We start from the raw sequence: 23,871 nt of genomic DNA on the forward strand, positions 1-23,871 counted from the left end.
TCCTGCTCTGGAGGATGTGTGTGGGGGCTGAGAACCAGCCCCACCCTCCCCTAAGAATGAGGTATCCAGCGCCCTCCTGCGGCCACTGCAGGAACGGCAGGCAGACAGGTGCCTTTTCTAGAAACAGAGCAAGCTCCGGCTCTCACACTTTCTCCTAGCCTAGCCTCTTCCCAGGCTAAAGCATCTCGCAGGCATCTCCCCTCTCACCCCTACCCTGCAGCAATTTCTAGGCTGAATTACATGGAAGGAGACAGCATTATAGAGACCATGTCTACGCTACACGCAGTACGTCACGCAGACACTTCCTTCAGCCTGCTGCATTCTTCCTCCACGCCCCCTCTAAAACCCAGTCCCCACTGCCTGCCACCCCACTCCCGTTCTCGGCTCTCCTGGGAGTTTCGGGGCCATTCGCACCTCTGATCAGAGTGGATTTTTCACTAAGGAAACTCCAGGCAGCAGAAAGGAATCTAAGGGCCAGGATCCAGCCCACGAATGAAATCAGCGAGATTGAGCATGCTCAATAGAGCTGCGTCTGGTTTCACTGGCTGGCTCTGCATCTGGCTTTCAGGCCTTCCCTCCACCAGAAAGGGCATGAGCCCCTGGGCCGGCAGAGCTTGTCCCAGCCCCCCAAACAAAAAACTCTATTGGCAAAAGCCCCTTTTCGCAGGTGGAGTGGACTTTTACTGCCATAGCTACTTTGGAAAAACTCTACCTGTGTCCGGTCACTAAGGGCCACCCCATGTGTTGGAAGACTTGGCTCACAAGCTCTCCGGCAGGGGGAATCCTCTCCCCTTTTTATTGAGGCTGGACAAGTAGCGGATCCCAAAACTTTTTACAGTTGTAACCCAGGGTCATAGTCTGGATATAGCCAGAAATGACTGGCATGGGGAAGGGGGGACAATAGCAGAGTCAACTCGGAGACAAAATGAAGCATCTAGCCCTTAGAGTCGCAAAGGAAACTTTCCAGTGTAACTAGTGCAGCCGTGCCTGAAACAAGGGACCGACACAGTCAGGTCTGCGCACCTAGAAGCCAGAGTGCAGAAAGAGGTGAACTCCCCATCTTAAACACCAGTGGTTTTAGCTGTGTCACCGCTGATGGTTTAAGCAGGACGTCGGGACTGGAGCTCTCGCACCAGAGCGTAGCAATCTGCTGGGGCTGAAGCGTTTGATTCGATCCCTGTGGTCCTAGTCCTGGCCAGTCTCACAATGTCGCATCTCCTTGGCACCTCTCATCTCCCCGCCCCCACATCTCACACGTGCTAGAGTGACCTAAGCAGAGACACATCCGAAGAACCCACTTTAGTAAAGAACCAGGTGGGGCTGGCTCATAACGATTCCCTGTCCTGCTCCCAGCCAACACAGAGGCCACGAAACATAAGGACTGCTGGAAACGGTGCAGACTTTTGCCATGCAGCCAGCAGAGTGGAGCCGACCGGGAAGCAGCCCCACAGCCAGTATGGGAAAGGAGGGGTCTGGAAAGGAGCCTGCGGCACACATGGCAGCCACTCACCATCGCCTCCAGCCAGGGACCTGCCTATCCCCCTGCTCACGAGGGGCAGACCGCTGGCCTGGAACAGGAGTGGGCTGCAGGCCCCAGCAGAGGGGCATCATTGGCAGAACTGTGGGTGGTGCAGGGATCTGGACCAGCAGGGAGTACAACAGCCTAGTGGCTCCCTTTTTGCGTCACTCCAGAGGGTCCTGATGGGCCAAAAGAGCTGAAATCCAGCGGCCGTTGAACACAAGGGTCCCAGTCTCGGCCAGCAAGGCCCTGTCGATTTGCAAAGCCTGCGTGTGAGGCAGGGTCCCAGCTGCAGCCGCAGTCCCCAGCTGCTCGGCCCCCTGCGGTTAGAAGGCCAGTTTCTTCATCAGGAGGTAAACCCTGGAATCCACTTCAAAGCCGTGCAGGTTGTTGGCGTCTCCCTGGAGTCTCATGAGCAGACCACCGTAGGACACGTAGGCAGAACTAGGGCAGGAGAGGGGCAGAGGTGAGAACAGGATCCCATGGATCAGGGAAGGGGCATCACACCCAGGTTCCAGAAGCCTGAGTAGCCAAGAGGCAGCCACAGTTGCTCACCACCCCAGTGTCAGCGGCCCTACTCGTGGCTAAAGGAAGCCCCTGGCTGTGGCCTCCAGCCATCACCTCTGGGAATTAGGAGCCTGCTACGTGAGAGGAGTGCAGTGGACAGCGCTCAGTGCCCTGGTGTTCCCTTTATGGATCCACTAGGGACTCTGGGCAGGACCATGTTGCCCCCTCCCTGGACTACCCCAAGCTCCAGGCACCGCGCTTTGGAGGGGCACAGAACCGCACAACCTCTCGTGGACAACAGGGGAGTGGCATGGGGGGTAGGGGCAAGCAGGGCACTTACAGGCGTGTGGCTGCCTCAGTGGATGTGTGCCCTTTGGAGGGGCACAGAACCGTACCACCTCTCGTGGACAACAGGGGAGTGGCATGGGGGTAGGGGCAAGCAGGGCACTTACAGGCGTGTGGCTGCCTCAGTGGATGTGTGCCCTTTGGAGGGGCACAGAACCGTACCACCTCTCGTGGACAACAGGGGAGTGGCATGGGGGTAGGGGCAAGCAGGGCACTTACAGGCGTGTGGCTGCCTCTGTGGATGTTTCATCGCCCTCAATCCTGTACACCTTCCCGTACATCACATATTCAAACTGGTCGGCCCTGCGTGCAACAAGACACCGGGGTGGAGAGAGGCGCACACCCACAGACCTGACCCTCCTGCCCAAAGCAAACATCCACCAGGGTAAAGCACCAGATGGTTCCTGGAAAACCACCTGGGGCCCTCTGCACTCCTGCAATGGCCCCGAATGTAGCCAGCCACATAAGCACAGTTTGGCCTCTGCCCCCACAGCACACAGGGACGCTCAAGAGATGTGCAATCCAGCCCTACTGAGTCACCAATGGACACCGCCAGCCCAAGCAGCAAGTAACCCCCTGGTGAGTAGGAAGCGGGAGCTACAGACCCAGGGCTGCCAAGAACAGGTAGGGGCTGCTCAGATATGACAGTGATGATGTATAAATAGTCACAGAGACAAGAGAATTTAGAAACCAAAAAAGAAACAGAGATTGGATAAAAGTTAAAGATGAGAAGGAAAACCGAGAGAGAGGAAAAGTGAATGGGGGCAGGACAAAAGAGCGGGCACCAATCAAATGCGCCAGGAGACAGAGCAGTACCCCGCTGCCAACAGACCACAAGGGGACTCCACCAGACAAAGGCTGGGAACTCGTTAGCCCCTTCTCCCAGGTGTTTAAAGGCCAAAGTCATCAGGCAGCGACGCTGACCCATGGCAGCTCCCCAACTCCACGCTTTCCCCACTGTCAGTACCCCTTGGTTCACTGCCCTCAGCCAGCTCGGATCCCCACAAGAGTTGACCATACCCGACCCAAGGGGAATTCATACTGAGGACTGCCCCATTACCTGGACGGCCTGTCGTCAGTGGGATTATACTCCCCATCATCCAGGGTCCCATCTTCATACAAAGTGCTGGCGATAACCAGGCGGAATTTGTCACCTGAACCACACAATAGAGAGCAGGAGGTAAAAGGCAAGCCTCCAAGGAGGCCAGCTGCTCACAGCCACATCTGTCACAGGCCGCACATTCTCATGCACACAAGGGCAGGGAAAAAGGGAGCAACACAGAAACCAGAGCACACCAGGAGTACTAGCTGTATGTTAATTCAAAGGTGCTCGATATTCAGGGCTCCCAGCTCCAGAGAAGGTGATCAGGGACACTCAGCAGCGCATCCAGATGCCAGGTGATGCGCTTGGAGTAGCACGGACCCCAGGGTTCATGGAGCTGTCAGGCAGGTGAAGAGCATCTCTCCTCACATCACAGCTGTTCGTGGCCACTGGACCTAAGTAATTAAATGCACTGAACGCATCCAAGGCCTCTTTCCTTCAGAATGGCAGCATGCATGTGAGGGCTTACTGCACTTTAAATCATACACTTCAGATGCACACCTTTCCTTAACTTGCATTCGTATCCTGGGTAGAGAAGCCCTCAGTGTTATGGGCACCTCTGCCAGCAGCTGGCTCTTGCTCAACAGGTGCTGCCTGTTACAGGGATGATCAGTTGCCAGCCTGCGGGCATCCTACATACGTACCCAGGTCCACGGGGTAGATCTGTATATTCACATCCAGGATTAGGTCCATTTTGAAAGACTCACTTTCACAGTGCAGGCGGGAAACTGGAAGAGAAGGAGCGGAAACAGCAACACATGAAATACGGGGCATTTCATCTCTAGGCCCTCGGTCCAGATCCAGCCCCAGATCTCAGGGGGAAGGAGGTGTTATTGGACCTGTCCCCTCTACGGCCTCAATTCCAATTTAGCCTCAGATCTGGGGTTGGGGGGTGTTATGGAACCTGTCCCCCTGGGGCCTCAGTCCCAATCCAGCCCTCAAAACGAAGGGGGGGGTTAAGGGGCCTGCTCCCCTTAGGGCCTGGGTCCCGATCCAGCCCCAGATCCAGTGGGGTGGGGGGTTATGGGGCTGTTCCCCCCCGGGGCCTGGGTCCCGATCCAGCCCCAGATCCAGTGGGGTGGGGGGTTATGGGGCTGTTCCCCCCCGGGGCCTGGGTCCCGATCCAGCCCCAGATCCAGTGGGGTGGGGGGTTATGGGGCTGTTCCCCCCCGGGGCCTGGGTCCCGATCCAGCCCCAGATCCGGGGGGTGGAGGGGGTTATGGGGCTGTTCCCTCTCGCGCCCTGGCGGGAGGAGCCCCGGGGGAGGGAGACCCCGGCCTGACTCACCCCGGTCGAATTTCTTGCCCTCGGGGTCGATGTCCTTCACGTCGAAGATGTCCTCGAAGAGGATCCCGGCCATGGCGAGCGCGGGGCGGGGAGCGCGCTGCAGGGGCTCCGAACCTCACTTCCGGCCGCCCTGCGCCCGCTCGAGCCCACGCGGAGCCGCCATGTCAGTGCGGGGCGGAAGCTCTTGCTCCCCCCCCCGGGCAGGGGCTGCGCATGCGTACAGGCTTCCTCGCGGCTCGCCTGACGGGCGGAAACGGGGCTCGTCCGTTTCCGCTTCCGCCCCCTGACTGGGGAGTCCCGGGCGCCTGGGTTCTGTCCCTGTCTGCTCCACCTGCGGGCAGCGCCAGTAGGGACGGGCGTTAGGTGCCCCGCCCCAGAGAGACCAGCCCCCCCCCCCCGCCTTCCCCTGAGGCGCGCGACCCCCCCCCCCCCGTACATCCCCCGGGGGAAGGGGGGGACCGCCTGGCCGCAGGGGTGGGAGCCTCACCCGATCCCGGGGGCGGGGGCAGCGGGACTATTGTGATAACTCCGGCGTGGGCGGGGGGGTCGCCTGATCTCTCAGGCCCAGGGGTGTGTCTAGACTGGGGGGGGGGGGCACCCTTTAAACTCCCGGCTGCACGCGGCTACTGTTTCAAAACGCCCCGCGGTTCCCGCCCAGGTGTGTGTGGGGGGGGTTCGCTGAGCTCTCGCCCCCTGCCCGCCGGCTCCAGGTCCCGGAGGGCCCGCCAAGGCCCGCGGCTGTGTCCGGCCAGAAAGCCTCCCCCCCACCCCCTTGTTTGAGCCCCTGCCTTGGCGGGGGCGGGGGCCCGGCTTGCAGCGGAGCAGACAGTGCCTGGGCTTGGCATCAACCAATTGCAATTAAATCTTGAAACCGCTCCTCCGCCCCGCTGTCCCTGAGACCCCCCCGCCCCCGCCCTGCGCGGAGGGGGGCCCCACTGAGCTGCTTCTCCTTCAGAGGCGCCTGCGGCCGGGAGCGGGGCCCTGCCCACCCACACCTGGGAGCGCTGGGAGAGGAGGAGGAGCCGGAGCCGGCGCTTTGCCCTGGTCGCTGTCGGCTGCGGGCTCGCTGGATCCTGGTGGGGGGCTGGGGCCCCCAGCGACGTGCACCTAGGAAGGGCTGGCGAGAGGCCAGGGCTGCCCGGCCAGGCACCCGGGCTGCGCGATGGCCCCTGGCAGCGGAGACGCCGCAGCCGGGCGCTGAGTCCTGCAGGGAACCGTCACCTGCGCCCCGCGGGGAGGAAAGCAGCAGCCGGGTCGATGGAGTATCAGAGGAAGAAGAAACTGACCAACTTCACCATTGGCCTCCTCTTCCTCTCGGGAGGGATCGAGTACGGTGAGCGCTGCGGGCAGGGGGCGATGCCCTGCCAGCCTGGGCCGGCCACGGAGTGTCAGAGCCATAACCGGGAGGGTGACTCCGGACACCTCCACTCCCCCATGGGCTTGCTCCCATGGGCCCTGCTGGGGGGCACCCACGTCCTGCTGCGTCCATGAATGACAAACCCGCTGGTTTAGGTCCTATAGGCGGAAGCTCTGTCCCTGAGGGTGGGTTTGTGAGTCTGCTCCTCTCTGGTCCCATTGCTTTGTGGATGTTAATGGACCTGGGTCAGTCTCTCTCACCATGTCACAGATGGGGAAACTGAGGCACCGAGGGGGTGGTTAAATGACTTGCCTGAAGTCAGGCGGCAAGTTGGCAGCAGAGCTGGGCTCTGCTTCTGGCCTGCATTCTGGACCCTTTATGCTGCAGCGGGGGGCCCCCCAGTCAGGTGTTCCCTTGGCCCAGTGGGGTTCTGTGGATAGGGCTGGCACAATGGACCCAGCTCTTGTTGCAGGGGTACGACTTCCCCACTCTGCACTCCAGCTATTCTAGACGGTCACAAGTTGGGTTAATAGATGTTAAAGCCGGAAGGGGCCATAGTGCATAATGCAGGTCATTGGATTTCACTCAGTTAGAGCAGGCCCCGAGCTGAGCCTGGAATTGGGGAGGTGGAAAGGTGGCTCAGAATCAGGGCCCAGCAATTGTCAGGCTAGGATAGCATGAGAGGAAGGAAGAGGCCTGCTTGTGTCTCTGAATGGGGGAGTGGAGTAGAGGGGTGGGGTAGGGGGAGAGGTGAAGGCTATGGGGACTGTCATCGTTCTACTAGAGAACAGAGCAGATTGCCTTTGGAATCAGGCTGGTGTCCCCCGCCACCTCGAGACCCCCTTGAGCATCTGCCTCTGCTGTGTGACCCTGCAGTGGGTCTGGTCCTGTCTCTTGCCAGGACACCGGAACAGCCTGTGCCCTGCCTCTGGCATGCGACCCTGTGCTGCCTTGTTTTTCTGGCTGGGTCGAGCAGTGCCTTGTGAAACCCCAGGACTAGAGACTGTTTTAATGGCAACGCCTTAGGCCAGGTGCTTGTGCCCCTCCGCCCCTCATAAGCTGGTGGGGTAGCAAAGGGATTGGTAATTTGCAGTAGCTGTTTACAAGGAGACATCAGCATCTTAGATCAATTGTGGGGAGTCTCCTGTGACTCTACTGGCCTTTATTGGGGCTGGAGCAATGGTGGACGAGAGCCATGGAGGGGTTTTGGGAGCCTGGCAGGCCCTGCAGTGGGGCTGGCTCAGTATGTGGGTCTGTTCCTATATGGATTTTTAGATGCATTGTTCTTTTCTTACTGGGACTTTTTCCCCTTGGCGAGACGTGCCCCAGTGCTCCCCAAAGTGCTGGGAATTGCTAGGCTTGGAGTGGGTCTCGGAGGCCCCACAGCTCTTCCACACGGCTTGGTGGTGTGAGGGGATGGGAGGGCCCCTGCTGAAGCAGAGCTGGTCTCCTAGTTTCCTTTGTTAATATTTAACAAGCTGCAGTCTGAGTCTGTAACTCATCCTCCAGGGTCAGCTGAAGGGTGGGACTGGAGGAGGCACTGCTGCTGGGTGCCAGCCTTCGGCACCCCTAGCTGACTTACATCTGCCAACAGTCTGTCAAGTGTGATGAGAATTCTGTGCCCACCAGGGGGCACTGAAGGAATGGGGCAGGGGAACTGGTTATAGGTGGGCTCACAGCTACTCCCTTCTCCCCTTCTTTCAGTAGAGGGTGATACTAAACTCATGCTTTGTAGGTATTTTTTCATGCTTTGTGTGTATATAAAAAGATCTTCTACACTTTCCACAGTATGCATCCGATGAAGTGAGCTGTAGCTTACGAAAGCTTATGCTCAAATAAATTGGTTAGTCTCTAAGCTGCCACAAGTACTCCTTTTCTTTTTGCGAATACAGACTAACACGGCTGTTACTCTGAAACCTGTCAGATTGCAAGTGCTATCACTCCTCCTGCTTCAGGGGATAAACCGATCCCCATGCCAAATCAGAAGCATCTCCCACTCCTTCCATGAGCTGATACTATATAATTAGAGCCCTGGGGTGGCCACTGTTGCAGGGAGGCTGCCAGACTAGATGAGCCATTGGTCTGTCGTGATGATGAAAGCTGCTGGACTAGAGGAGCCCGTGCTCTTCTCTGGTGGCCGGTGAATTACATTAATTACTTGGCCAGCAGGTTTCCTGGATATCCTCATGCTTGAAGCTGGGCTGCACAATTCAAGGGCCTGAGTCACTGGCATCCCGAGCAGTGTCTGTAATTAAGTGTTTGTCTTGAAACACTGAATGTTTGATTGAGGAACATTAGCCACTGTGCATATCCCCGGCTTTTCCCAAGGGTCAGTCCTAGGACTAATCCTATTCAACATACTCATAAATGATCTGGAGAAAGGGGTAAACAGGGAGGTGGCAAAGTTTGCAGATGATACTAAACTGCTCAAGATAGTTAAGACCAAAGCAGAACTTCAAAAAGATCTCATAAAACTAAGTGATTGGGCAACAAAATGGCAAATGAAATGTAATGTGGATAAATGTAAAGTAATGCACATTGGAAAAAATAACCCAACTATACATACAATATGATGTGGGCTAATTTAGCTACAACTAATCAGGAGAAAGATCTTGGAGTCATCGTGGATAGTTCTCTGAAGACGTCCATGCAGGGTGCGGTGGCAGTCAAAAAAGCAAACAGGATGTTAGGAATCATTAAAAAAGGGATAGAGAATAAGATGGAGAATATCTTATTGCTCTTATATAAATCCATGGTACGCCCGCATCTTAAATACTGCGAACAGATGTGGTCCCCTTATCTCAAAAAAGATATACTGGCATTGGAAAAGGTTCAGAAAAGGGCAACTAAAATGATTAGGGGTTTGGAACGGGTCCCATATGAGGAGAGATTAAAGAAGCTAGGACTTTTCAGCTTGGAAAAGAGGAGGCTAAGGGGAGATATGATAGAGGTCTATAAAATCATGAAGGGTGTGGAGAAAGTGAATAAGGAAAAGTTATTTACTTGCTCCCATAATAAAATAACCAGGGGCCACCAAATGAAATTAATGGGTAGCAGGTTTAAAACAAATAAAAGGAAGTTCTTCTTCACACAGCGCACAGTCAACCTGTGGAACTCCTTGCCTGAGGAGGTTGGGAAGGCTAGGACTATAACAGAGTTTAAAAGAGAACTGGATAAATTCATGGAGGTTAAGTCCATTAATGGCTACTAGCCAGGATGGGTAAGAAATGGTGTCCCTAGCCTCTGTTTGTCAGAGGATGGAGATGGATGGCAGGAGAGAGATCACTTGATCATTACCTGTTAGGTTCACTCCCTCTGGGGCACCTGGCATTGGCCACTGTTGGCAGACAGGATACCGGGCTGGATGGACCTTTGGTCTGACCCAGTATGGCCGTTCTTATGTTCTTGGGCACACAGCATCTGACCTGTCCCATGGAGGGGTCTCGACTGACACTGGCAGCCAGCACTCTGCATTCCCTGACGCAGCACAGGGAGTTTCCCCCTTTCCTTGTGCCCCTCAGCTTAGCAGGATGAGCAATCACCAGGCCTTCCCGTGGTTGGGTGCTGAGATCTACAGCCAGGATCAAGGAGACAGCCCCTGCTCTGAAGAGCTCGCAGTCTATGTAGCCAAGACAGACAGAGGGGGCAAGGAGAGGGGGGCTGGGGAAAGGAGCATTTGTCCAAGGTCAGTGGCAGAGCCAAGGCTAGAACCTAGGTCTCAGGCTCCCTGTGTGCCCTGGGCCACGCTGCTTCTCTTCAGGGTATGGCTGCAGGTGCCCCAGGTCATCCTGGCCCCAGCTGAGCTCTGGATCCACAAATGTCACTCAGACACACAGAGTTCTGCAGTCCGTGTGGGACAGGGACGAGCTGAAACTGTCCTGCCTGAAGGGTCCTTCCTGTCCATCCCCTGCTCCTGTTCGAATCCACAGGTCTCTTCCCCCTCCCCCCCCACACTTGTTCTTCGTGAGTATTTAGTCTTCTCTTTTGTCAGCTTCCAGCAGAAACTGGGGCTCTTGTCGTCCCGACCACCCGCTTCCTGATTTGTGGCTCGCTAGAGGCAAGGTATTTGCAAGTCATGCCCTCAGTCTCTCCTTGCCATCCCATCGCTCCTGGCGGCTCAGATAGCAATCCAGAGCTACTTTAACACCCTTATCCGCCTGGCTCTCTGTCGCCCGTCCACAGAGGGGCACGAGACCTCGCCCTGGTGATACAAGTCTCATCCCTGTGCACAGAACTGGCACTCCAGGTGAACACTGCCGACCAGGGGAGGGAAGAGGGGCCTGTCCCCACAGCAGCCGCTTTGTTTCCAGCCCCCTTGTTAGTGACGTTCCATCCATGCCCCAGCATGGGGAATTTGACACTTATTGCTGAGTACATCTCTTCTGCCTTTGAGAGACCCCAGTCCTCTAGCACCTGCAGATTCATCCAGATCCCTGGTCTCTTCCCTTATTCCACAAATAACCAAGTATGGGTTTCCCAGCTGGAGGCCACCTCCATGGGCAAGGTGCTGCCCTACTGTTGGGACGGCCATTGTGCTTCTGGCTCGCCATAGAGCACAGTGTATGGGAAGAGGAAGGGAGAACTGAACCTGCAAGGAGCTGATTTGCTGTTCCCCTTGGCCGAGCCAACAGGCCTCCAGTTCTGGCGATAACCGAGTGATGGTGCTGGCTGTGGTTCACCGTCCACGTGGGAACGTGACCTGAGATGATGGCACTGAACACACCATGTGCTCAAGAGCTGCTTAGTGCCTGGAACTTTAGCAAGAAGGAAAAGGCCCCAGGTACATAGAGATGATATGCAACCCAGTTACAGATGGGGAAAATACACGAGTTAAACAATTCCCCATTCTCAAAGCTCTCCCTGAACCTAGCTTTCCTCTCCAGCTGCTCACTACTCCCCTTCATCTGTGCCGGTTACAGCCATCTCCTCGACTGCTCTGAGCTCCGCGCTGGATTCAACCCGCCTGCTGCCCTCCTGAAACCATCTCACCCATGGCTGCCAATGACCTCACCAGACCTCGGGGCCTCTACTCGGACCTCCTTGGCCTCTGCTGCTGCTAACACTGGGGTCATGCAGGCCTTGTCCTGGGCCTGCTCCACTTCTCCCTTCACAGCCTCTCTGGGGCTCTGCGCAGGCTCGCCCTGACCACCTAGGCCGGGGCAGGCAAACTTTTTGGCCTGAGGGCCACATCGGGTTTCCAAAATTGTATGGAGGGACGGTTAGGGAAGGCTGTCTCCCCCCCAAACAGCCAAGCGTGGCCCGGCCCCGTCTCCTATCTGACCCCCCTGCTTCTCGTCCCCTGACGGCTCCCCCGGGACTCCTACCCCATCCACCATTCCCTGCTCCCTGTCCCCTGACCACTCCTGGACCCCCTACCCCTGACTGCCCCCTGCTGCCCCATCCAACCCCCCCCCATTCCTGACTGTCTCTCCCCCCCGCCCCCCGGGACCCCTGATCCATCCAACCCCTCCGTTCCCTGCCCTCTGACCACTCCGACCCCTATCCACACCCCTGACCACACCCCTCTATCCAACCCTCCCTGCCCCTTGCCCCCTTACCGCACCGCCTAGAGCACCGGGTCAGGCCGTGGCTCTGCAACTGCACTGCCCGGCTGCCCCGAGCGTTGCGCCGGTGGCATGGCGCGCTGAGGCAGCAGGGGAGGGGCCGGGGACTAGGCTCCCGGGCCGGGAGCTCAGGGGCCGGGCGGAAGGGTCCCGTGGGCCACGGTTTGCCCACCTCTGATCTAGGCAGATGACTCGTGGCGCTCCCTGTCCCCTCCATAAACCTCACCTCTCAGCCCCTCGCTCCAGCGTATCCTGCTGGTTCATTGCCACTCTAACCCCAAGCGGAGCTCCTTGCTGTCCCGTCCCCCATTCTGGCGCAGTTCGCCGCACCGCCCTTGTCCCTGTCGCTCAGGGTTTGTCTGCGCTGGTGCTGCACCATCAGAGGTGGCGTGGATGCGTCTCCTCCTGCTGAATGTGCAGCTCTAGTGTAGGCATAGTATAAACGGGGGTGGGCGGTGTTCATATCTGACTCCTCCCTCTCCTGGCTAGCGTGTCCCAATCCTGCTTCTCTTCCTTCATAACCCAAGGTCTCTTATTTCCTTTTCCCCGGCAAAACTCTCTGCTCTGGGGCCTTCCTGTTCTCCTCCTCCTTGCCCTTCTCACGGGGGAGTCCAGACCTGGAGCAATGACTGAGCAAGACTCCCTGGCTGGCGGGGGTGGGAGATTGAATCCCACCAAAGGGCGGCAGCAGGGCGGGTGCTCTCAGTATGTGGGATGCTACAAGCATCAGCTCCCGAAGGGAAGGTGTCCCTGAGGTCTCAAAGGGTAGCAGAAGAACCTTGAGGCTGGTTCTCCATGCCTGGGGCAGGCGGTGGAAATCATTAACTAGGGAGGGAAGGAGAGAGCGGGGAGATGCTGGCGAGGGGCAGGGGGAGCAGTGTTGTGGCTCTCTGGTGGAGGCTGCAGGGCAGTGGGGAGTGCCCATAAGCGAAGCAAGGGATGTCTTCTCATTGGCCATCCTACTGTGACTGCCCAGTGAGGGCTAACAGTGAGACCTGCCTCCTGGCCATGTCCTGGGCGGGGCCGGTGTGACGAAGCGGGACTGTTCTTAATGTTTCCTCTGAATAGTGTGGGGGTGCCTCAGTTTCCCCTAGGCAGTTCTTAAGTATCTAGGGGGTGGGGTAAGGGTGTATGATCATTGCAGAGCCCTAGAGGGCAGGTGTGTGCAGGGGTCTGGACACAGAATGGCCGACACCCTGTTTCCTGGCAACTGATGGCCGGGGCCCTTCCCCCCCTGCAAGGTGAGAGCTAAAGGGTTGGAGAACAAAGGAATCCGGTGACCTCCTGGCCCAGGAAAGGAACAAAGCCCAGGGTTGGAGGGGCTGGAGGGAGTTTGTTTGGGGCTGGCTGGGGACATGGAGTGAAGGGCAGACATGGTTGTCTGGCTCACTGCCCCCCAAAATGGACCCAGCTGAGGGGTCCCGTTCTCTGCACCTACAAGCTCTGTTTTAGACCATGTTCCTGCCATTTAATAAACCTCTGTTTTGCTGGCTGAGAGTCACGTCTGACTGCGGAGCTGGGGGGCAGGACCCTCTGGCTTCCCCAGGACCCCGCCTGAGCGGACTTGCTATGGGAAGCGCACAGAGGGGCAGAGGATGCTGAATGCTCCGAGGTCAGACCCAGGAAGGTGGAAGCCGTGTGAGCTGTGTGTCCTGCAGACAGGCTGCTCCCAGAAAGGCGACTGCCCCAGAGTCCTGACTGGCTTCATGGGGAGCAGTTCCAGAGCATCACCCAGGGACTCCATGACAGCCGGTTCTAGGTTTTTTGCCACCCCAAGTTCCAAGAGCGCAACTGCCCTAGCTTGCTTTGCTGATGCCTAGAGCCGGTCCTGGTCCTGGGGTATGGAGGGCATTGGGCAGCCTGGCTCTGGTGGCCTGGTGTTTCTCGTTCTGGCAGCACTCAGACACTGTGGTGCGTTATAGCCGCCTACAGAGGCCAACGGGCAGAGACGACCGACGTGGTAGAAGCTGTGGCAGGCAGGTAGCTATGGGAAAGGGTCCCAGGCTTCTTGCCACAGATACAGCAACTAAACTCTGCTTAAAGAAGGTGATGGCGGGAGGCATGTGAGGACTTCGGTTCTGGCCCCTGTTGAGCTTCATGGAGTTTCTCTGTCTCCCTCCTGTAACAGCCGTTAAGTGCGATGTAAGATGGCAGTGACTGGGTGAGGTGCACGGCCCACTCGCCCTGCTGAGGGGCTCGGCTGCTACATAAACACCCCGCAGTAAGGCCTCACAGGAGCTCTAGGGTAGCGGGTGAGGGCCCCTGACTGAGGGAAGGAGGCTCTGGCAGGCTGAGACAGGAACAGGCTGAGTTGTGCCCTCTTAGCAAGGAGGGCAGGGGGCCGAGGCCATGGGGTGCTGCTGGCGTCCACGTGAGTCTGAGGAGCTGCTGCAGCCTCCAGCACCTTCCATCCCAAGGGAGGGTGAAATGCCCGGCAGCCACTGGGGAGCTCCCAGGGCCCAAAGGGGACGGTTTGAGTCCTTGGGTGGTTGGCATCTCCCCCTTCCTGAGCAATGCGTCGGTACTGGTGATCCGGCTGGATAGCCGGCAGTTGCCATGGGCGGGGGTCAGAGGCCCAGCTGGCAGGCCTAGGGGACCCAGAGACCTCTGCCCTCTTTGTCCAAGGCCAGCCAGGGGTGGTCTCATGCTGCGCCAAGGCTGTCTCACGAGGTGGGCTGTACGTTTGCCCCAGGGAGGCAGGAACATGGATTCAGGGGAAGGCCGAGCACCCATTTGAGGTGGCCTGGCAGGACCTATTCTAGCGCTGTGGCGTGGGGTTTCTGACTGTCTGTCTCTGCTCCCCATTAGCGGTGATTCTGCCCACGATCTGGGCCTACTTGCAGACGCTCCATGCTGAGCCGTACTTCCTGGGCCTGGGCATCTCTGCCTTCAGCCTCACCGGCCTGCTTGCGGGGCCCCTCTTCGGGCACTGGTCTGATCGGAGCCAGCGCACCAAAGCCATCATCCTCTTTGCCAACGTGTTTGAGATAATGGGTGAGTGAGCAAGTGAAGGCCGGCTGGGCTGCTTCGCTGGTGGGAGCAGTCCAGAGTGAGCCTGGGTCCTGGGCATTGGCCCCCAGGGAGGGCGCGGTGGGAGGGCAGGATTAGCCCCACTTATCACAAGGGTGTAAACATGCAACACCAAACTCTAAATGCAGGTACCTGAGGCCCTGATTTACAGAGATCCCGAGCACCTGCTTCTACTCCTAGGAAACCTGCAGAGCCAGCCCAGCTGCAGCAGGGAGCTGGGTTCTAGTCTGGCTCGGGCATCAGATGAATTCATTGTTAACCAAGGTCCGGTTGCAGGACCCAGTCTTGCCCTCAGTTACGAGGGGCAGCTGGGGGATCCCTGTGGGGCAGAATTCAGCCTGCAGAACCTCTGGTGCTGGTGCTGACCCATCAGCTGGACAGAGCTCAGCTCTGAGCGTGCCGCGCTGGTCACCAGCTAAGTACCCGTTTACGTCAACCCACGTGCTCTACTGCATGGGGGCTTGGTGTTGCAGGACAAGGAGCATGGGGCCTGTGATGCCATTGTAACACAGGGACTCTTTTCAGAGCAGGATCGCAGATAACCCTCCTGCCTGCAACACTAGGGTGCAGAAGCCAGGAGTTCTGAAGGACTCGATCCCTGCTCCAGCCCCATGGGATGAGACCCTCACAGGTGTACGTGGGGTTGATTATAGCCAATAGGGGACAGCAGTGCCTGCCCGTCTCCTTCCTCCATGAGGCTTGCCTCTTGGCTAGTCCAGCTGGCTCCAGGGATGCACCCGCACCCCTTTCCTGGCTGGCTGTTACTTTGCATGTTCCTCCCTGCGTTACCTGTTCCTTTTTGTCCCCCCAATTGCAGGGAATTTCATGTACTTTATGGGCATCTCCAAGTGGCTCCTCCTGGGCAGCCGGCTGGTGGCAGGTAAGAGCTGCTGGTGGGGATGCTGTAGGCCACGTGGATCTAGGCTGAGGGTCTCCAGATCCAGGGGCTTGTGCCGGGGGCTTTCAGAGCATGCCCCGTCTCTTGCCCCTGACTGTCCTTGTTTCTGGCAGGTGTTGGGACGGGAGCGGGTGCCTCCATCTTTGGCTATCTCACCCGCTCCACCACCTCACAGGAGCGCGCCAAGGTGTTTGCTGCAGTGATGGCATGCCGGCAGGTTGGGCTGCTGATTGGTAAGGTACCCCAGGACTACCCCCCCCCATGCCCTCTCCGCAGCAGGCCCGCAGCATGGGGGGAGTGGTGGGCCTGAGCCGTGAACTGGGGCTCTGTAGTCTACACACAGTCCATGTTCAGGAGGCGCCTGCCCCATGCACCAGGCTCTTGCCTCAGTGTCGCTCTCTTTGCTGTGGAGAGGGGCCACTGAAGAGAGCTGGCTCAGCTCTGACTGCCCTGTGCCCTGAAAGCAAGCTGTGGTAACTGTCGGGGGACGCCGTGTAGTGGCTGGTGTTTCTCAGGTTGGGAAGGGTATGGGGCCAGGGCATGGCAGTGCGGTGCCAGACCACGGAGGCATTGCCTGTCAGGGGTGGGGGGTATGTGACAAAGGGTCTCCAGAGAGGCTGTTGCCAGAGGCAGTGGGGGTGGCTATCAGAGCCTGGCGAGGGTGGGAGAGACCCACCATCTCCTTCACGGTGCCCATTCTTTGCCCCTCTTGCTGCAGAGGGAGGTGGCTGGTGGCAGTGAGGGGCATGCCAGTCCCACCCTCCTCACTCTCTGTGTTTTCCTCCCGGTGCCCGAGTGTGACCCCGCCATCTCTTTGTGCTCAGGACCCGCCTGTAACCTCTTCCTGCGGCTCTGTAACTTCCGGCTGGGGCCCTTTGAGGTCAACAAATTCACCTCCCCGGGGGTGAGTATTCCCAGGGCGGCGCTCGCAGCCAGGGAGAGCTTGCCGCGTGAGTCGGCCCCGAGTTCCCTGGGTGGGGGAGCTGTGGCTCCGGGCACTCAGGTGTCTGTCTCCCTGTGCAGCTCTTCATGTGCCTGCTCTGGATCCTGCTCCAGTTTGTCGTTGCGGTGATGTACTACGACCTGCAGCCCGTGCCCCACCTGCCGCTGGCAGCGCAGCAGGAGGAGGAGCGGGAGCCCTTGGTGCAGCATGGCGCTGGCCAGGACGAGCCCGCTGAGCACCGGGGCTATGGCGGCACTGGCCAGAGGACGCCCCCCGAGGGAGACGAGTCCCGCTACGTGCCCAACGGGCACCTGGCCGAGGAGGAGGGCAGAGTAAAGGAGAAGAGCCCGTTTCAGAACTTCAGCGCCATGCGAGGTGAGTGCCCCCAGCCTGGCATGCCCCCATTTTGATCAGTACTGTGCTGGGCAGTACGTGGCGGGGATTTGTCACGGGCTTCAGTCGAACCAGGATCCTACCCCTGCCGCAAGTCTGGCAGAGCTGGAGTTGAACCCACACCGCTGACATCCCAGTCCAGCCCCTTTGCCACAAGGCCAGCGGTGTGCTCCGCAATCAGGGTGTCAGAGCTTGTAGGGGAAAGGTGAGCCACACGCTCCACAGACCCCGCACAGCGGCTGCTCTGAGTGGTGCTGACGAACTCTCTGTGCCCCGTTGCACCAGCCTGGCAGCTGCATAAGCCCCCAAGGATCGTGACACTGTGGGGCTGTCGCTGGTGGGTCTCCTGCTGCTCTGGACAGCTATGTGGGAACTGAAAGCGAGCTGTTTGGGTGCTGATTGGCGAGAGGGCCTGTGGGCACCATGGGGCCTTCCTGCTTGCCCCTAGAACCCCAGAGCAAGCAGATGGGTCAGCACCCAAGTGTCCCAGACTGGACAGCCTGGACCCAGTGCCCCGCGGGCACACTGATGGGCAGGGAGCAGACCTGGGCACAGAGCGGGGAGTGCAGGCCCAGCTGTAGGAGACCCTGATGATCCCTTCCCTTCTCTAGGCACTGCGCCTTTGCTCCTCCCCCGGGGCTGTTATCCCTGGATTGCAATAGGGGAAACTGAGTCCCAGAGAGGGGAAGGAACTAGCCCAAGGTCAGCCAGCAAGCCGTGGTGTGAGCTGGCAGGACGAAGCTATGGAAGGGTTTGCATGAGAGGGAGTTGGTGGGACTCTCCAGCTGGGGGTCCAGGAAGGCTGGGCTCTGGGGGCCGGTGGACTGTGGAGGAGGGCAGCGCCCCCTCTTTCTCACACCCATGTAAATTGGGAACCAATGAGTGGAGAAACTGGCATGCAGGAGAGTGTGGGTCTGCTGCAGATGGAGTTCAGGGCCAGAAGAGGATCAGACTCTCCCTTGCCCAGCGTGTCTGGTTACAGTAGCATCGTGCTTCCTGCCCTGAGCCATGTTGAGGGGGCCTGCGCTCTGGCTGGCATAGGAGTGTGCAGGGGCCTAGTTTGAACATCCAAACCCTGGTGCTACTGAGGTTCCCCAGCTTCCCCCTCATCCCAGAACTTTGCTTATGCCACCCCCCAGCCTTCCCTGTCGCCTGATTAGCCCACTGACCTGTTCCATTGGGCAGTGTCTCTCCCGCCTCCGCCCCCAGTGGGAGACAGGGAGGGCTGGCCCCTCTCCTCGCCAGCACCACAGCCCCGTGACGTCCGCATGGTGTCGTTGCAGAGTACCTGCGGGAGGAAGTGGTGGTTCTGCTCACTGCCCAGTTCATCACCCTGTTCAACCAAACGGCCCTGGAGGTGAGTGGCTGGGGGCTTGATGGGCAGGTCGCTCTGTTCCACTCCCACTGAGGGTGGGGGGAGGCGGGTTTCTTCTCCAAGTCGGTGGTGGGGGATCCAGCTCCTCTCACAACCAGACTGGGTCCAGGGAGCGTCTCCTGTCCAGCCCTTCCCAGGTTCCGGATATGTGTTTCGGGGTGGGGGAAACAGGGGATCTCCTCTCCATGTGGTGCTCTGGCCTCTCCCAGACCCCTGGTGGGGTTCACCTTTCACCTGCACCTGGTGCCCAGAGGGCGGGCATCTCTCCCTGGGCCAAGGTCTCCTTGTGGAGAAGGGCAAGGGGAAGCCCAGAATTGGGTGAACGTTGGGCATGACCCAGGGTTACCTCCATCTCAGGGAAGACAAGCGGGAGCAGAGACCCAACGTGCTGGTCAGGAGAGCCCTCTCACCAGGGATACCCTCTGGGCAAAGCAGGGGAGGGGGCACCTCGTGGGCGAGGGTCTGTACCTCCCCATCCCACGCAAAGGGGGCTCCTCACAGTCGTGAGTGTAGGGTGGGCAGACATGTGACTGCTTTCTCTGCCTGTCTGTATGTCTCTAGACCATGGTGACTCCCATCACCCAGCGCTACCTGAGCTTCGGGGAGCTTGAGAACAGCATCATGTACTTCCTGTGCGGCATCGAGGTAGGTGAGACCCCAGCCCTGGGGTCTGTAATGGCAGGTGTCCTGGCAGACATGGCGTGGGGCAGGTGACTGGCTCCCATCCCACCGTGCATGTGTACACGCATGATCCGGACCCTGCCGAGAGCGCTCGCAACCTATGAATGTCTGACCCTTTTTCTCACCTCTCGCCCCGGCCTTCCTGGTGACCTGCCCGCCCCCCCTCTCGTCCCCTCCCCCTCTTTGGGATCCTTCAGCTAATTGCTTTTTGTTCTCCACCCCATGCTTCAGATGTATGTACAGCCAGACTGAGGATGGGGTGGAGGGAGGTCTAGGCCTAGAGCCACATTTGGTGCCCCCACTGCCCTCGTCACTAAGCCAAGCCCTCCTCTGAGTCATCCCTCCAGCCCCGACCTCTGTCCAGCCCAGGCAGCGAGGGAGGCTAGTCATGCTGGGGTCCCATCCAGCCAGGCCTCTCCTGCGGCCCTGTTGCAGCCCCTCTGGGAGCATTGGTGCAGATAGTCTCATGCTCCTCCACTCGCATGGATGGGGCTGAAATGCCTGTGCCCTGTCTACACTGGCACACTCACTGTTCCCATGGTGCTGGCCTGCAGGGGCGGGGTGCCCAAAGAATGCCAGTGTAGACGCGCCCAGACAGAACTCGTGTGACACCTCTCCTCTGCCCCTGCTCCGGCAGTGTGCGGAGTGGGGCATTCTTGCCAGCGGTCTCTGCAGCTAGGACAGGGTGGGCTGCAGGCTGGAGAGACCTTGTGCCCTGCTGGCAGAGAGCCTGTGGCCTGGCCTTGCCAACCTGCCCCGGGCTGCATGGTGCAGGCCATTTCCTGGAGCCTGACTGTGCTGGCTGGCACCTGTGCCCGAGCATGGCCTGCCTGCTAGCCAGGGGATGGGCGAGCAGTGGTGCTGAGGCCGTGAGGGGGAGGGCAGTCTGCAGAGCCCTGGCGAGCCGTGACTCCTCTGATAAGTGAACACAGGGCATGTGCTCGTGTGCCCAGCGCTGGGGGCCTGGTGCTGGATGGCTCTCGGGTGCTGCTATCTCGCAAGAGGCCCTATGCGGGGCTTGCTCTGCCCTCCTTCCCTTCAGTCCCCCACTCTGAGTCACCCCCTGACTCTGGCTCCCCCAACCGCAGAAGGGCCCCATTTCTGACGGTCTTTGCACCCAGGCCGAGGTCCAGGGATTGTCTAATAACTCAGCTTCCCCCCTTCCCCCAAGGTGATCTGCGGCTTCTTCCTGGTTCGTTGCCTCAGCAGCCGCCTCCCCGACCGCGTGGTCCTGGTGCTCGGGCTGGTCATCTGCAACGTGGCTTGTGTCTGGTGCCTGCTCTTCCTGGCACGGCCCCAAGGTAACCATCCTGCCAGGATCTCTGGTTCCTCTCTTCCTGGGCCCTTCTCACTCCCACCTGAGGGAAATCGCTTGACAGGGGGTTGGGTTCGCTGGCTAGGGATGGATGGGGGACAGGAGCCTGGCATGGCTCTGGAGTGCTCCCCTGGGCTGCGGGGCACCTTGCCTGGCTCAGGCTGGCCCAGCAGTGCCCTGAGGTGGCCCAGCAGGGGCTGTGTGGTGGAGAGGAGACCCCTTGCCCAATGAGCGGTGGCGATGCTCAGCTGCTGTAGGTGGCATGGGCGCTGTGATGGGCCCAGCGCCTTGCTGGCGCTACGGTTCCCCAGCCCCTCTGTCTGCTCGGTGCCCAGGGAAAGGAGCAGGGGGTGCTCCCCTGGGTGCCCAGCGTCATGAAAGTCTGGTCCTCTGCTGATTAGGAAAGCTAGCAACCGAGCATGGAGCATACTGGGGGCGGGCGGAGCATGCCAGGGGCTTGCCCATCGAACAAGCATAGGCCCTGATTCGAGTCTGCCAGCCTCTGGGGCTCTTTGCACACCGGGCCCATCCACCCCCCTGCCATGTCTGCGTTGCTGCCACAGGAAGCTTTCCCATCCTGCTGTCTGAGCTGGTGGTCGGCGTGTTCCTGCAGGTGCTGGGGCTGCCCTTCGTGGCTGTCTCCCAGGTCTCGCTCTTCTCCAAGGTCACAGCAGAGAGAACACAAGGTGAGCCTCGGGGCTGGGGCATGGTGCCCACTTCCTCCCCTCCCCTTCAGAGCGCAGTCTGCTCTGGGACTAGCTGAGCCATGCCCAAATTGCAGGTGCCTGCCTGCCCCTTCTCACTCCAAGCCCAGATACCACAATGAAGGGCACCCTTGAGATGGGTGTCATAAAACACCCACGGGACCTTTGTGCGGTCGGCCTCTCCCACCCCTCCCACCTTGTGCCTTGTAGGGACACCAGGGCAGCAGCGTGGGACAGCTGGGATCTTGGATGGTGCTGTTAAGAGCATGGAACCGTTCGCTTCTCCCGCACAAGCTGGGCCTGACTCCTCCCTGGCCCTGGCTGAGATGAGTTCCCCCAGGGCTGAGTCTGGCCCGTCTGTCAGGATCTTGGTGTCAGAGCAGGTAGCTCTGTCCCAGGAGGAGGCTGTTAACCCGTGGCACGGGGCCCGCTTTCCAAGGCGGGTTTCCATTTCACATGGCTGTCTTGGGTTTCTGATCGAACGCTGATTCCCAGGGTCCAATTTCTATCCCACTTTAGCCTGGCCCCTTCCAGCCGCTGAGTCCTGTATCCGCTCCGTGTTGGCAGAGCTGGCTTGGTTCCTCTCAGCTCAGTGATTGGCTTGCCAGGGTGATCTGAGCCACTCTTGCACCCGATGAATGGGGACACCCTTCTCCTCAGCAGGCGTCCCTGAATCACTCCTTGAGATCAAAGCTTGGTGGGATCCTTTGTGAGGCCCCACTGCTGTCTGCCACCTAAATGCTGAATGAATTTCTAGGGGTGTGTTGAAGATCTGGCATGGCACAGGTGGGTAGGCAAAGCCTAGCATGGAGAAAGAGCAGCCAGGGAACCCAGCATGGGTCTGCCAATTGCTGTGACCAGGGGCCACCGACCTTCCTGGCCTTGCAGAAATGTCCAGCTGGAAAGGACCTCGAGAGGTCATCGAGTTCAAGCCTCCAGTGCTGAGGCAGGGCCAAATATACCTAGACCATCGGTTAAAACATGATGGGGACCCCACAACCTCTTTTGTTAGCCTGGGCCACAGCTTAACTACCCTTTGAGTCAGAAACAGCGACATGATCCCTTTCCTGATATCTAAGCTAAATCTCCCTTGCTGCCGATCACCCGCATTACTACTTGTCCGACCTCCAGTGGACATGGGGAACAGTTGGTCTTTGTCCTCCTTGTACCAGCCCTGAACATATTTGAAGTCTGTTATCAAGTTCCCGCTTTTCTCTAGAGTAAACGTGCCCAGTTCTATAACCTTCCCTCATCGGTCATGTTCTCTCAACCGTTTCTCTCTGGCCTCTCCCCACCCTGGATTGGACCCCGAACCGAGGCCTCCGACTCCCAGGGCTGTCTGAGAACGCTGATCTTTGATGGAGTATTTTAGGCCACCTGGTGGTGTGAGCAGTGGGGAGGGACTGTGTGGGGCTTGGGGACAGTGCTCTTCGAAGCAGCTGGTACCGTTGACAGACCGGCGCTCTGATCCAGCGGGACGGGGAGGCAAGGACGCTGCACTGCAGAGACCACTGCTCTGTTTGTCGAGCCAGCACAGAAAAGTGTGTGGGCCCCACGTCCCATGGGACTTTCTTTTAGGGGGCGGGGGGCTGCTTCTCTCTCTCTCGCCTACCTCCCATCTCCCATTCTGTCTTTCTCTGCAGTCGTGCACCAGTCCCGTGCTCCTTTGGTTGTGGGGGGATACGGCCCAGCACCCAGGCAGTCTCACTGGCTCCCAGATGGCCATTGTCTGTTTCTGTAGCACCATGTTAGCGCTCAGGCTTCCCCGCCAAGAGAAAGGGAAGGTCCCCACCTGCCGGGAGGCTGCCTGCCTCTGGTCACACCCCAGGCAGGCCAGTACCCGCGGTGGCTTAGCGCCCCCTGGTGTCAGGAGCTGGGGACAGCAGGCAGCGTAAACCCTTTATGTTCTTCCCGTGCTGTAGGGTTCAGCCAGGGCCTGCGGCGGTCAGTGGGGGGAGTCGCCACCATTCTGGGGCCCCTGTGGGCTGGAGGCCTGACCGAAAACCTCTACATCATGCTGGGGGTGATGATGGGCCTGCTGAGCCTGCTGATGGTGAGCACCCCGGGGATGGCCGCCTGCCCCTCCTCACCCTGCCCCTGGGGGAGCCAGGGCTCTAGCCCCACGGGCCGCATGCTGATGGCTCTTCTGCTCCTGTAGGTCATGGTCGGACTCTCATACTCTTACCTGGTGGAGCCGCCCCGGGGCTACGTGCCAGGACCGTCCCAGGAGGAGCGGCGCTCGTGACCTCCCGCCCCTCTGCCGCACTCCGAGGCATTGCACGGTTCAAAGCCACCAAGGTGAGAGCGTCAGAGCCCCTGGGCTCGGGGTGCCTCCTCTGCCCCGGTGGCCAAACCGTCCTGGGTCAAGTGCACCAACCCGCCTGGAAGAGCCAGGGTGAGGCCAGCAGCTCCTGCTGGAGGGACAGTGCAGTCCTGCTGCTTGGCGCTGGGGGGTGCTCTGAGCTGTTTTACTGCCGGGGAATCTGCACAGGATGTTTTATGAGGGAGACATTTTACAGAGAGCGGTTTGACCCTCAGAGGTCTGCAGAGCCACGGCAAGGTACCAGGGAACCCGCAGAAGAGCATTCGACCCTCCCAGCCTGGGCTCTCGTCAGTTTGTCCAGTAGGAAACAAACACCTTACCAGGGTTTCACACGTAATGTAAAAAATCTCTTGGTGGCAAAAATATGGGGGGAAACAAAGGAAATTCCCCAATAAAAAGTCAGTGTGATGGTTTGAGGAGCTGGTTCTTTTTAATAGACACCTTCATGCACTGTAGACATACTTGCCCCAAACACCCTTAACTCTGCCCTCCACCATCCATCTTGTGCCTCTGTCCCTGAGATACCTA

General features: G+C 59.0%; 2 protein-coding genes across 3 annotated transcripts; one reads left to right on the forward strand and one right to left on the reverse strand.

Moving 5' to 3' along the window:
- Window positions 1–766: 766 nt before the first annotated feature.
- On the reverse strand, window positions 767–4,948 carry POLR2H (RNA polymerase II, I and III subunit H). Its single transcript, XM_077827025.1, has 5 exons — window positions 4,761–4,948; window positions 4,118–4,201; window positions 3,432–3,525; window positions 2,591–2,674; window positions 767–1,963 (listed from the first exon to the last, which is right to left on the reverse strand). Exons 1-5 carry the CDS (start codon window positions 4,831–4,833, stop codon window positions 1,846–1,848), a joined length of 453 nt encoding a protein of 150 aa, XP_077683151.1. The 5' UTR covers window positions 4,834–4,948; the 3' UTR covers window positions 767–1,845.
- Window positions 4,949–5,293: 345 nt separating this feature from the next.
- Window positions 5,294–23,759, forward strand: LOC144270334 (major facilitator superfamily domain-containing protein 8-like). Of its 2 annotated transcripts, none has more exons than XM_077826728.1 (12): window positions 5,294–6,093; window positions 14,490–14,675; window positions 15,529–15,591; window positions 15,723–15,842; window positions 16,434–16,513; window positions 16,633–16,927; window positions 18,229–18,302; window positions 18,882–18,965; window positions 20,173–20,302; window positions 20,930–21,002; window positions 22,943–23,073; window positions 23,179–23,759. In XM_077826728.1, exons 1-12 carry the CDS (start codon window positions 6,018–6,020, stop codon window positions 23,736–23,738), a joined length of 1,872 nt encoding a protein of 623 aa, XP_077682854.1. In that variant the 5' UTR covers window positions 5,294–6,017; the 3' UTR covers window positions 23,739–23,759. The 2 variants fall into 2 exon arrangements, with proteins under 2 accessions (XP_077682854.1, XP_077682855.1); XM_077826729.1 differs by having other exon boundaries at window positions 5,295–6,093; window positions 20,880–21,002; window positions 23,179–23,402.
- Window positions 23,760–23,871: the final 112 nt, after the last annotated feature.

The sequence above is a fragment of the Eretmochelys imbricata genome, chromosome 9 (genome assembly GCF_965152235.1).
Source record: "Eretmochelys imbricata isolate rEreImb1 chromosome 9, rEreImb1.hap1, whole genome shotgun sequence".
Lineage (NCBI taxonomy): Eukaryota > Metazoa > Chordata > Testudines > Cheloniidae > Eretmochelys > Eretmochelys imbricata.